We start from the raw sequence: 13,586 nt of genomic DNA, 5'->3' as shown, positions 1-13,586 counted from the left end.
ATTTCTATTGCTTTAGGACTAGACTAATGTTCTTCATTTCTTCAGACAAGCAGTTGTCAAATCAGTAACAAAATGTTCAATGGATTCTAGCTGGCAAGTTAGTGTCAATGCACTGGAGATAAATAATGCATAAACATTTGATAAAATAAGGCACCCATTTCTCTGTCCATATTCTACAAAAAGCCTGTTCAATTCAGGACAATTCCCCACTGGTTTAAGACAATAGCCCATTCAGTGTCAGCCAGAAATATAAGTTGTTCTGAAATATGACTTGCATTTGCTACTATAGTCTGTCCAAACTATGAATTAAAACTAGCTTTCAGGCAGACTTCATGCCAGTACTGAGGCACTTTACCATTATTGATTGGCAGTGAACAAACAGCCCAAATTTTCCACACCAGCTGATTCCTAAATCTGCTTGCTTTCAATCCAGAGTAAACTGTTCCACTCTTTCATCCTAAAATTAAGCCCGAAAGTCTCGGAATAAACTTGTCAAACTTTTACATTAAAATACAGAACAGCACACAAATGAATGGGGATCTGAGGCAAAGTACCCCATAGACAGCTGAAAGGTCCCAAGCAGGCCTTGTTCAGTAATCCAATATCAGACATTAGCAGCCGCAGTCTAAAGGACTGGACACTGAAAAAAGTGATTGCACACAATAACTGAATTTTAAGTGGCAACATTTATCTGAAATTCCCTACAACTTCACTCACAACTCTACGTATTGGTAATATATGCACTCGGGTACTTCCAAACTGATCCTTATGTGTGTAATACAATGGCACTCAGCCTGCTTAAGTTAATGAGGAAATTGAACCAAAGGCTTTGTGCAAAGGAGGCTGGATGAAAATGAGTTACAGACAAAGTAAAATGTGGACTTACTTATCCAAATAATTTGTCACTGAAGACTGGTCATCCCGCACCCCTGACGGCAGGGCTGAAGCTTTATTTCCACGATCTATGAAAAAAAACGATGCTTTTCATAAACAACAACAAATTATATTTTCAGCAGTCAATATGGGCTGAAACTAATTTCAAATTTAATAATGAAAGTTACTTCAACCTCACATTAACTAATAAGCACATTATTGCTTATCATAGATCAGTTAGTTATATAGAACTTCATTTAAATTGGCATCTTTTACAGTTAATTTACACTGCCTGGAAGGAATCAAGACAGAAATTGATTGATATTCTAGCACAGAATTTTGAACTGAAACTAGCAATCAGAACAGACAGATTGGCATACTTCTATTCTCTCTCCATGAGTGTACTTATACCACTTGAATCCCTGCTTAACTTGAACAGTTAGACTAAACATATAATATAGCTGATTTTTATCTCCCTTGCTTTGGGGAACAGTCATCTTAAAATTGACTATGTAATCTGACATTGTAAAAAATATCCATCCTCTAAAAAAGTTGCATGGTGCACAGTATATTATAAATAAGAGAATCCAAAATTTCAGCCAATATCAAGTTAATAAAGTTATGAAGTACTTAAATGGCAGCACGGTAGCCTTGTGGATAGCACAATTGCTTCACAGCTCCAGGGTCCCAGGTTCGATTCCGGCTTGGGTCGCTGTCTGTGTGGAGTCTGCACATCCACCCGGTGTGTGCGTGGGTCTCCTCCGGGTGCTCCGGTTTCCTCCCACCGTCCAAAAGATGTGCAGGTTAGGTGGATTGGCCATGATAAATTGCCCTTAGTGTTGGGTGGGGTTACTGGGTTATGGGGATAGGGTGGAGGTGTTGACCTTGGGTAGGGTGCTCTTTCCAAGAGCCGGTGCAGACTCGATGGGCCGAATGGCCTCCTTCTGCACTGTAGATTCTATGAAATCACTCATGTTGGACCAAATGCACCCACAGGATACAATATAATTTAATTTTTCAAAAAGTGCCCTGTAAACAAATTACATATATAAAAACTGGATGCAATTTAATCCTCAAATATGGTTGAACACCTCAAATTATCGATTACCGAAATTGTCAAGTCACATTCTTCTCAGTACATTCCTGTCATGTCACCCTGCTACAAGTCAGGTTCCGTGGTTCCAAGTCTTTTTCTGCTACAAATATTTCCAGCTTAGCTTTTTTGTATTTGTGTACTGCCACTGGCTAATGGGTAGCACTCCGAAAACCCAAGGACATGGCCCATTATGAATTACATTAAAAACAGCAAACCCCATGTCTCCATTAGCATCGAAGGCCATACCTTGCCTATGCCACTAATGCAACTGTTAAATACAGAGCAAAGCAAAGTGGAGATCCTTTCCTGTTGACCTTCCAATTAACTAGATAGAAACTAGGGGCACATAGCCAAAGGAAAATGTGGAGAACAGTTCTACAGTTCACAGGTCTTCATGACCAAGGCACTCAGCTAAAAAATACCCCTTATATCGGCATAACGCAACTAACCTAATGAACTGACACCAATTAGATTAAAAATCTACATTGAAAAAACAAGTACTCAACTTATATATTCCACACCATAGTGCAACAATATGGCTCAGATTATGTGATAAAACTTCATGGATGGTTTATTATCCAAGTTCAATGCAATAAATTGTTTCAGTTTGATAATACAGTCCATCACACTGGATGTCTCTTGGTCTCCTACCTCTCACTGTCAGCACTCCAAGGAATAGCAAACTATCTATTGACAGGCCAAGCCAGCCAATCTGCAGGTAGGATACTATCTCAATCATCTACCAAGTGACTTCCCCGGAGTTAAAAGGGAAAGAAAGGCAGACTTGTGGTAAAAGCATCTTTCATTACCTCTAGATGCCAGCATTGTGGTTTAAAATCAACCAAATACTTTTGATGCTGTAATGTAGGAAAATTGCAACTTTCCACAATAGCAATGTTATCACGACCAGATAATTAATTTTGATGTTGCTTGGAGGATAAATACTGGCCAGGACAGTGAAGGTAACTCCACTGCGCTAGCTCAAAGAAGTGCCAAAGGATCTTCTATTTCCACCAAAGGCAGATAGGGCCTTTGGTGGACAACTCATCTGAAACACAGGACCTCTGACAATGCAGCACTCCCGCAATACTGCACTGGAATGTCAGCCTAGATTTTTGTACTCCAGTCTCTGGGGGTTGGACTCAATCCACATCATTCTGACTCAGAGGTGAGAGTGTTATCAACTGAACCATGGTTGACATTTGACTCACCAATGTTCAGTGGAGAGATGAGGGAATAAAGCATTTGTGGATACAAAAATAATGGTTGAGGCTATCCTGAACTACAGTTTTTTCAAAGAAGGAATTTCTTTCAGAGTTTAAATGGTCAAACTGGGAAAATATAATACAGAATTCTGCGTATCCTTGTCTGTTTCGGGCCCAAGGCCAGCAGAGTTTGGATAAAACGGTAACGTCCAAACAATAATATTTGGTGCAATTACAAACAGGAAATCCTGAAAATACCAAGAACAGCATCAGCAGAGAGAGAAAAAAAACAGTAATGTTAGGTCAATAGCCTATCATGAAGGCAATGATGTTGAAAGGAAGGTAACTGTTGTTTGACCCTCCCACAGATGTGGTCTGCCCCGAGTTGAGAATGTTGTTTTAATTTCAGATTTCCAACATCAGCAGTATTTTGCTTTTGCATTAATTTTTGGTGAAAGTCTAAGAAATAGTCCTTTTACTTATAGAACATGTAAATACAAGTACAGTCTCTGGTTTTGCTCAGGGAAGGGCTTGACAAAAGGAGGAAATACTGACTATGTCAGTGTGACTTAGCACCACTACGCTCATACAAAACAAATGGGAACCTGTTCCTTAGCCAGACACAAGTCAGTAGGCAAATTTACATTTTACAGAATCAATTTCCAGCATCAGTTAGTTGCAATCTCAGAGTTAAAAGGCTGTGGAGTTAAATATATAATCTAAACTGACATTCCAATGCAGTCGTGAGACAGTAGTGGGCCCAGACAACCTCTTATTGATAGTACTGAAGACTCGCACTCCAAAATTAGCTGTGCTGTTAGCCAGGTTGTTCCAAGACAGTTAAAAGACTGGAATTTACCTAATGTCGTGGACAATTGCCCATTTGGAAACAGAATAACTTGAATCTAGCTAATTAGTTCCTCCATTAGTCTGTTCTCAATCAGCAAGTGATGGAAGGCATCGCTGACAGTACTATCAAGCAAAACTTACTCAGCAATACCTTGCTCATCAATGCCTTGCAAAATCCTCCATACTGACATATGGAGGCTTGTGCCAAAATTGGGAGATCTGTCTCACAGAAAAGTATCAGACCGACGGTCATATTTTCTGATTTCTACCTTATAGATAATGTATGTCCCAGACACCATCATCGCTGGGTATGTCTTGGCCCATTGGCAGACCCAGCAGAGGTGTCGGCATAGCTGTATCCAGTTGGGAGGCAGTTGCACTGCGAGTTCTCAACATCGACTCTGGACCCCATGAAGTCACATGGCACCAGAACCAAGGAAACCTCCTGCTGATTACTACATACGGTCACTCCATAACGATGGATCAGTACTCCCAACATGTTGAACACCACTTTGAGGAAGCACGGAGGGTGGCAAAGGACACAGAATGTACTCTGGGTGGGGAACTTCAATGTCCATCACCAAAAGTGGCTGGGTAGTACCACCACAGACCGAACTGTCCAGGTCCATTGGCTGCTGCACTGGGACTGCGGCAGGTAGTGAGGGGACCAACAAGAGGTAAAAACATACTGATGTCATCCTCACCAACTTGCCTGTCACAGATGCATCTGTCCATGACAGTGACCACTGCACAGTCCTTGTGGAAACAAAGTTGCGTCTTCACATTAAGGAAACACTCCATCGTGCTGTGTGGTGCGACTACATGCTAGATAGGATAGACTTGGAATGGATCTCTTTACTCAAGACTGGGTATCACTGTGAGCCATCAGCAGCAGCAGAATTGCACTCAAACACAATCAGTAACCTCATGGCCCAGCATATCCCCCACTTGACCACTACCACGAAGCCAGGGGATCAAACCTGGTTCAATGAGTGCTGGAGGGCATGCCAGAAGCACCACCAGGGATACTTAAAAATTAGGTGCCAACCTTATGAAGCTACAATACTGTACTACTTGTGTGCCAAAAAGTGATAGAGCGATACAATCCCACAACCAACGGATGGGATCTAAGCCCTGCAATCCTGCCACATCCAGTTGTGAATGATGGTGGACAACTGAACAATTCACTGGAGCCAACTCCAAAAATATCCTCCATCCTCAATGATGGGAGAGCCCAACACATCAAGGCAAAAAATAAAGCTGAAGCATTTGCAACAATCCAGTGCAGTTACAACACTGGCATCTATCCAGCAAAGTGGAAAATTGCCCAGGTATATTTTATACACAAGAAACCGGACAAATCCAACCTGGCCAATTATCACTGCACCCCCCACCCCTACCCCACCTCTAATCAGTTTTTGTTGATCATCATTAAAGTGATGGAAGGGGTCATCAACTGTGCTATCAAGCAGTACTTGCTTAGCAATAAACTGCTCACCGACGCTCAGCTTAAGTTCTACCACGAACACTCATATCCTGACCTCGATACAGCCTTACTTGGAACAAGGACAAAAGAGCTGAATGCCAGAGGTGACGTGCAAGAGACTGCCCTTGATCTCAAGACAGCATGTGACTAAGTATGGCATCAAGGAGCTCTAGCAAAACTGGAGTAAATGGAAACCAGGGGAGAATCCTCAGTTTGGTGGTCATATTTGGCACAAAGGAAGATGGTTGTGGTGGTTGGAGGTCAATCATTTCAGTCCCAGCACATCACTGCAGAATAGTGTTCCTCAGGGTAGTGTCCTCGGTCCAACCATCATCGGTTGCTTCATCAATGACCTTCCTTCCTTCATAAATGCTTGCTAATGACTGCACAATACTCAGCACCATTCGCAACTCCTCAGATATTGAAGCAGTCCATTCCCAAATACAAGACCTGGACAAAAGCCAGGCTTGGTCTCACAAGAGGCAGGTGACATTCGTGCCACACAAGTTCCTGACAAGTCCAACAAGAGAATCTAACCATAACCAGCACGGTAGCATAGTGGTTAGCAGCTCCACAGCTCCAGGGTCCCAGGTTGGATTCCCGGCTGGGTCATTGCCTGTGCAGAGTCTGCACGTTCTCCCCGTTTCTGCGTGGGTTTCCTCCGGGTGCTCTGGTTTCCTCCCACAGTCCAAAGATGTGCGGGTTAGGTGGATTGGCCATGCTAAATTGCCCTTAGTGTCCAGGAAATGGTTAAGTGGGGGTTACTGGGTTACAGGGGCTTCAGTAGGGTGCTCTTTGTAAGAGCCGGTGCAGACTCAATGGGCCGAATGGCCTCCTGCACTGTAAATTCTATGATTCTCTTGACATTCAATGGCATTATCATCGTTGAATCCCCCACTATCACCATCCACCAGAAACCAAACTGGACTAGCCATATCAATACTGTGGTCACAAGAATGGGTCAAAGGACTTCCGGTGGCGTTTGTGAGCGGAGCGGTCACAGCAAAAAGGCTCCCGCAGTTCCACGAAGTCGGGGCCTCCGGATTTTTTTTTTTTAAAGTTTCCCGTGAAATCAGGAGCAGGGGAACTGGGCCCCCACGCACGGCAGCAGAGCACAGAGCAGGACAAGCGGTGGCCAGGACCGAAGCGGGGGCCGAACCTGCAGGGAGGAAGGAACGGAGGAGCGACCGACACTCCCCCTCCCACCCACCAGCAGGAGAGCGCAGCGTGCGACGAGCGGCGGCCCGGTCCGAGCAGCGGGGAACGAAGCGGGGACCGCCCGTCCAATCCTTTTCTTCTTCTCACCTAAAACAAGATCACCTGAGAAGAATTTTATAAAAGAGAGAAAAATAGAGTGATAAAGGAGAGAAGAAAAAGGGAAGGGGGGGGGGAATAAATAAATAAATAAGAGGGGGGGGGGGGGGCGGAGAATGCCAGAAGGGAGCCAAAGCAGAGGGAGAAGGGGCACCAAAGGCAGACGGGGCAATGGGCGAGCCAGTTCAGACGAGCCAATCAGCGAGCAAAGCGGCAGAATGGAAGTATCGCCGCATCAAAAAGAGCTGGGCAGACAAGTGCAGTCTCCTCTGGGGCCAGGGCGGAGCTGGAACTGGAAGGCAGCCTTTGCCGATGCGCTGAGGGAACATCAGCAGGTAAACAAGGCAGAGGCTAGGGCAGACAGAGACCGCAGTGCAATGGCCAAGGCCCTGGCAGAGGTGCGGCAGGCCCTGGGCAGAGCAGAGGAGAAATTGGACACCCAATGGAAGAAACTGGAAGCCCAAGAAGCGACCATCAAGGAGCTGGAGAAAGCAGCGACTGACGTGAGCGACCGGATCATGGCCCTGGAGAGGGAGGTGGCGAGACTGGGCGCAACACAGTGGAGCCTGAAGGGCAGAGTGGACGACCAGGAAAACCGCTCGAGAAGGCAAAATGTCAGGATAGTGGGCTTACCAGAGGGGATCGAGGGTAGAAGCCCCACGGCATAAGTCGCCGAGATGCTGGGCAACTTAGTGTGGAAGAAAACCTTTCCAAGTCCACCAGAAATGGACAGAGCACACCGGTCGCTGCGCCCGAAGCCCAAAGCAGGGGAACACCCGAGAGCAGTTATAGCTAAACTGCACCAGTACCAAGATAGGGAAACAATCCTACGCTAGGCCAGGAAAAACAGAACCTGCAAATGGGAAGGACATGCCATTAGAATTTACGAGGACATTGGGGCAGACCTCGGCAGGAGACAGGCCGAGTTTAATAGAGCGAAAGCAGCTCTTCACAAGAGCAACGTGCGTTTTGGTATGCTGTACCCAGCGAAACTCTGGGTCACATACCAAGAAAGAGAATACTTCTTTACAGACCCTGCCGAAGCAAACAGGTTTGTCGAGGAACACGGGCTGGAAAACCACCAGCGAAGGTAGAAATGAGGGGCCCCTGGCAGGGTGCAACAACACGCCGACGGGGGGGGGGGGGGGGGGGGCGCAAAGCCAGGCCCCCTCGCTCCCGCAATGGCGAGCGCACCCTGAATTAAGAACAGACCACTGCCCGAGGGACCGCTTCAGGTGGGAGGCCAAGCCCCAGCACGAGGGAACGAGAGTAGCGGAGAAGGGAGAGCAAGCAAGAAGAGTGCAGGGTAGGATAGGAGAAGAGCGGGCAGAAAACCGTAGTGGCCGGGCAGGGGAGAAGCGAGACAGTAACTCCCAAGAGGGGGGCCACCATACTAGCGGGAAAGCGAGCACCGGGGGCATAGCAACAAATCAGGGCTGCAGCGCGCCCCCAATAGGGGGGGGAAGGCGCCAGGTTGGTGGTGGGGGGGGGGGGGGGGGGGGGGGACACCACTCAACAGAGACGGTAGAGCAAACTGGGACAGGAACAGGGGAAAGAGGGACAAAGGAGGGGTACAAGGGAGAAGGGGGGGGGAAAGTGGAGTAACCGGGAAGGGGGGGGGGGGGGGAGAACACAGGGAAGGAGAGACTGGGGAGGGGGTGACACAGGGAAGGAGGGACAAACAGGGCTAGAAAAGGAATTGGGCTACAAAGTGCCACAACCAAGGGCTCGAAACAAGGAATCGCTGCAAGCACCCACCCAGTACGGTCTCTGGGCGAAGGGAGACCCCGGAGTGCAGGGGACTACCCGCATGGCGGACGCACAGTGGGCGGCCATGTCGGGTGCCCCCGGGGCAAAGGGAAACCCTGGAGCACAGGGACCCGACCGCATGAAGAGAGCAGTGACAGCAGCCATCCTGGACGGCCCCCTAACAAAGGGAAACCCGGAGGGCAGGGGCATGTCCACCAGGTAAGTATGGTTAATCCGACAGGAGCGAGGGGACAGAAGCCCCCCCCACCAGGATAGTCACCTGGAACATAAGGGGACTCAACGGCCCAGTGAAGAGATCCAGAGTCCTCACCCACCTAAGAAATATGAGGGCCGACATAGTCTTCCTCCTGTGGGAGCAAGACCGACTGCGGGTAAGAAAGGGCTGGGTGGGACAAACCTACCATTCCTGCTACGGAACAAGGGCCAGGGGAGGGGGGGTGGCGATATTGATCGGCAAGAGGACGATGTTTAGGGCGACAAAGACGGTTACAGACCCAGGGGGACGGTATATCATGGTCAGCGGGGCCCTGGATGGGGTACCGGTAGTACTAGTTAACGTGTATGCACCCAACTGGGACGACACGAGCTTCATCAAGAAAACCATGGCAGAAATCCCTGACATAGCGACGCATCGACTAATCATGGGGGGGGGGGGGGGGGGGGGGGGGGGGGGACTTCAACTGTGTACAGGACCCAAAGACAGACAGGTCAAACCCCAAAACAGGGAAAACCTCAAGCATGGCAAGGGAACACGGTCACTTTCTGGAACAGATGGGAGCGGTGGACCCCCGGAGGTTCACCCACCCGGGGAGAAGGAATTCTCCTTCTTCTCCCCAGTACACAACGTATACACCAGAATTGACTTCTTTGTGGTAGGGAAAACGGTGCTTCCGGGGATAGACAAGGTGGAATACTCCGCAATTGTGATATCAGACCACGCTCCACACTACATTGACGTGAGGCTGCAGACGGGCAGGGCCCAATGCCCCACATGAAGGTTGGACGTTGCCCTACTAGCAGACAAGGCCTTCAACCAAAGGTTATCACGGGCCATTGCAGAGTACACAGAGAACAACCAGAACGGGGAGGTCTCACCCTCCACGTTCTGGGAAGCACTAAAGGCCGTACTAAGAGGGGAAATCATCGCTTTCAAAGCGCGAAGAGATAGGGAGGAAAGGGTGGCGAGGCAGCAGCTGGTCGACTCCATACTGGAGGTAGACCGTAAATACTCCGAGGTCCCGACCGTAGAGCTCCTGGTGGAGAGGAACGAGTTACAAAGGAACTTTGATCTGCTCTCCACCAGGAAAGCAATGCACCAACTCCGCCAGGCACGTGGGACCCTATACGAGCACGGAGACAAAGCCAGCCGCCTGTTGGTACACCAGCTGAGAAAGCAGGCAGCCACCAGAGAAATTGCACAAATCAGGGATACCAGAGGCACACGAGAAACAGAAACAAAAAAAGATCAACAAAACCATCAAGGCCTTCTACCAAGGGCTGTACACCTCAAGAGCCCCCAATGGGGGAGTCTGGGATGAAACGGTTCCTTGATGGACTGGACATTCCAGTCGTGGGGAGGGAAAAAAAAGGGGCTTGAAAGCACCACTAGCACTGGGAGAGATCATGGACAGCATTAGCTCCATGCAGGCGGGGAAGGTGCCGGGACCCGACGACTTCTACAAAAAATTTGCGACCTGCGGGAGATGTTCGCGAGGGGCACACTGCCGCCCACGCTAGCACAGGCCTTAATCTCGCTGATACCTAAGAAAGACAAAGACCCAACGGAACGTGGGTCATACAGACCCATCTCACGACTGAATGCAGACGCCAAAATCCTGGCCAAAAGGTTAGAAGACTGTGTACCTCAGGTGGTCGCAGAGGACCAGACGGGCTTTGTCAAAGGTAGACAGCTTACCTCGAACATCAGACGCCTGCTGAACGTGATAATGACCCCCTCCGGGGAGAGAACACCAGAGGTGATCGTCTCCCTGGATGCAGAAAAGGCCTTCGACAGAGTCGAATGGAAATACCTCATGGAGGTACTGGAGCGGTTCGGGCTTGGAACAGGGTTCACCTCCTGTGTAAAGCTCCCATATGACGCTCCCATAGAGAGCGTACGGACCAACAATACTAACTCCCGATACTTCCAGCTGCACAGGGGCACCAGACAAGGATGCCCACTCTCCCTGCTGCTGTTCGCTCTAGCGATCGAACCACTAGCAATTGCGTTCAGAGCAGCAAAAAGCTGGAGGGGGATCCGAAGGGGAGGCAGAGCCACTCTATGCAGATGACCTGCTCCTCGACATTTCGGATACACAGAGCAGCATGGACGGAATTATCGCACTCGGAACAATAGAGGAGAGCCAGGGAGGGGGGAGGCAGGGAAGCGTTTACAAACTTAACGTCCACAGAAACAGAGAAAACGGGAAGACGGGAGGGCCGCAGAAGCGGAACGAGACGGCAGCGAACTCCGTCTGGGAGAAGCAAGGGGCGACAACACCACGAACCGATGCCTGCTTACGTGTGTAAATAATTTTGCCAAGTGTACAGAGCTGCTGCTGTTGAGCGGGGGCATAATACCGTCCGATGGCTTCTCAGGGAAAATTAAAACATCAGCAGCAGCGACCCGTGGGGGAGTGGGGGGGGGGGAGTGCTCCGTTGGGAGGGTGTGGGAAGACTGAGGCGCGTGGGGTCACATCTAGTCAATTGCTATTGTATATTCTCTTTTTACACTATGTTAATGTTCACTCTATTTTGCTGTGTTAAGATTATTATTATTTATTATGAAAAACTTTGCAAAACTTTAATTTAAAAAATATTTTTTTAAAAAAAAGAGTGGGTCAAAGGATAGGAATTGAGTGGTGAGTAACTGATAAATTGATATCTTTAGGTACTGATTGAGTGCATAGCTAGAGTATGGAGGTATTCAAAAGGCCATGACTGCGAAAAGATAGTCATTGTTTCAGACAATGAATAAAATATTGAACTTTAAGGTCATGTCTGCAGAAATTCAGAAATTGTTTCAACAAATGTTTCATATAATGAATTGTATTCTAGTGCATTTAGTAATAAGAATATATCAAATAATTAGTTACAGCAAGGTTGATGGCTAGCCATAGCCTGAGAATCCCATTCTCCTAAGGCGGCGCATGTAAACACCGAATTATTCCTGACGGATACCAGTTAATCTTAAGTAATGGCCAATGTTTCATTAATAAATTGTCCTCCAAGTAAGACATCTATTTGAACAAATCAGGAGGTCTCAGCTGAGAATTAGAAACCAGTAAATGAGACTAGACCATAGATAAGGATTCCCTCAAGAGTAAGACCTCGTGGTCAAGGACTCATTGCTGAATTCTTGTGTTTAAAGTGATTTCTTGAAACTTTTATGTTTCATGCTTTTTTTTTGCCACATGTTTGACCCTTGTATGTATTGTTTGATATTTTGACTCTAACTTTTGATTCAGTTCTTATTCAAGTGTATTCAAGTGTATTCAAGTGTATTCAAGTGAATAATTAGCAATGAAGTTGACTGTAAATTCTATGATTCTCTTGACATTCAATGGCATTATCATAGTTGAATCCCCCACTATCACCATCCACCAGAAACCAAACTGGACTAGCCATATCAATACTGTGGTCAACCGGACTATTGACTGATTAGAAGATAAAATAAGAGATCCTATAGTAACTCGCCTCCCAACTCCCCAAAGTCTCCCCACCAAAAACAAGGCACTAGTCAGGGGTATGATAAAATTCTCTCCACTGGAGTGCAGCTCCAATAATACATAAGAAGTTCCACCATCCAGGACAAAGCAGCCGGCTTGATTGGTACCCCTTCCTCAAACATTCATTCCCTCCAACACGAAGGAACAGTGGCAGCCATGTGTACCATCTACAGATGCATTGCAGGAACTCACCAAGGCTCTTCAGGCAGCATCTTCCAAACCCACAACCTCTACCATCTGAAAGGACAAGGACAGAAGATACCTGGGAACACCACCACACAGACGTTCCCCTTCAAGTCACTCACCATCCTGAATTGGAACTATATTGATACTCCTTTACTGTTGCTGGGCCCAAATCATGGAATTCCCTCCATAACAGCATTACACCTCAGGGACTGCAGCGGTTCAAGAAAGTGGCTCACCACCATCTTCTCAAGGGCAACTACGGATGGGCAATAAATGCTAGCCTAGTCTGCAATGCCCACATCCCGTAAATGAATTGAAGAAACGGAAGATGGTTGTTGTTGTTGGGAGACCAGGGGATCACTGCAGGAGTCACTCAGGGAAATGTTCTAGGCTCAATCATCTTCATCTGTGTCATCAATGGCTTCCCTTCAGCATAAAGTCTGAAGGAATTTTCGCTAATCCTTGCACTGTATTCAGTAGCATTCACAACTTGAGAAACTGAAGTAGTCACTGCCCAGACAGCAAAACCTAGACAATATTCAGTTTTGGGCTGATTAAGTAGCTAGTGACATTTGCACCAGACAAGGGTGAGGCAACAAGAAAACTGCTAACCATAATATTCATTGGGCAGCACGGTAGCACAGTGGGTAGCACTGTTCCTTCACAGCTCCACGGTTCCAGGTTCGATTCCCAGCTTGGGTCACTGTCTGTGTGAAGTCTGCATGTTCTCCCCGATTCTGCGTGGGTTTCCTCCGGGTGCTCCGGTTTCCTCCTTCAAGTCCCAAAAGACGTGCTGTTCGGTAATTTGAACATTCTGAATTCTCCCTCTGTGTACCTGAACAGGCACCGGAATGTGGCGACTAGGGGCTTTTCACAGTAACTTAATTGCAGTGTTAATGTAAGCCTACTTCTGACAATAAAGATTATTATATTATATTATCAATGCTGAATTACTCACCATTGACATCCTGGGGGTGGGTTGCCATTGGCCAAAAACTTAAATGGACCAGCCATATAAATATCATGGCTACGAGAGAATGTCTGAACTGGAAATTCTGCAGTGAGGGACTCACCTCCCG

At 47.5% G+C, this 13,586-nt stretch overlaps 1 protein-coding gene across 5 annotated transcripts in view; it reads right to left on the bottom strand.

Annotated features, from left to right (window-relative positions):
- The window catches only part of LOC140392826 (centrosomal protein of 104 kDa-like), a 493,850-nt gene that overhangs the window by 90,558 nt on the left and 389,706 nt on the right, over positions 1–13,586 (bottom strand). For all 5 annotated transcript variants that reach the window (XR_011935433.1, XM_072478500.1, XM_072478503.1 and 2 more), the window contains one exon: positions 887–962. Coding sequence is in view for 4 of the 5 variants with exons in the window: in XM_072478500.1 (XP_072334601.1) it covers positions 887–962 (76 nt within the window). In the remaining variant the exon portion in view is untranslated. The remainder of the gene's footprint in view (positions 1–886; positions 963–13,586) is intronic.

This window comes from Scyliorhinus torazame, chromosome 16 (genome assembly GCF_047496885.1).
Source record: "Scyliorhinus torazame isolate Kashiwa2021f chromosome 16, sScyTor2.1, whole genome shotgun sequence".
Lineage (NCBI taxonomy): Eukaryota > Metazoa > Chordata > Chondrichthyes > Carcharhiniformes > Scyliorhinidae > Scyliorhinus > Scyliorhinus torazame.
Note: the sequence above shows the minus strand (reverse complement) of the source record. Positions and strands in the feature narration are given on the sequence as shown.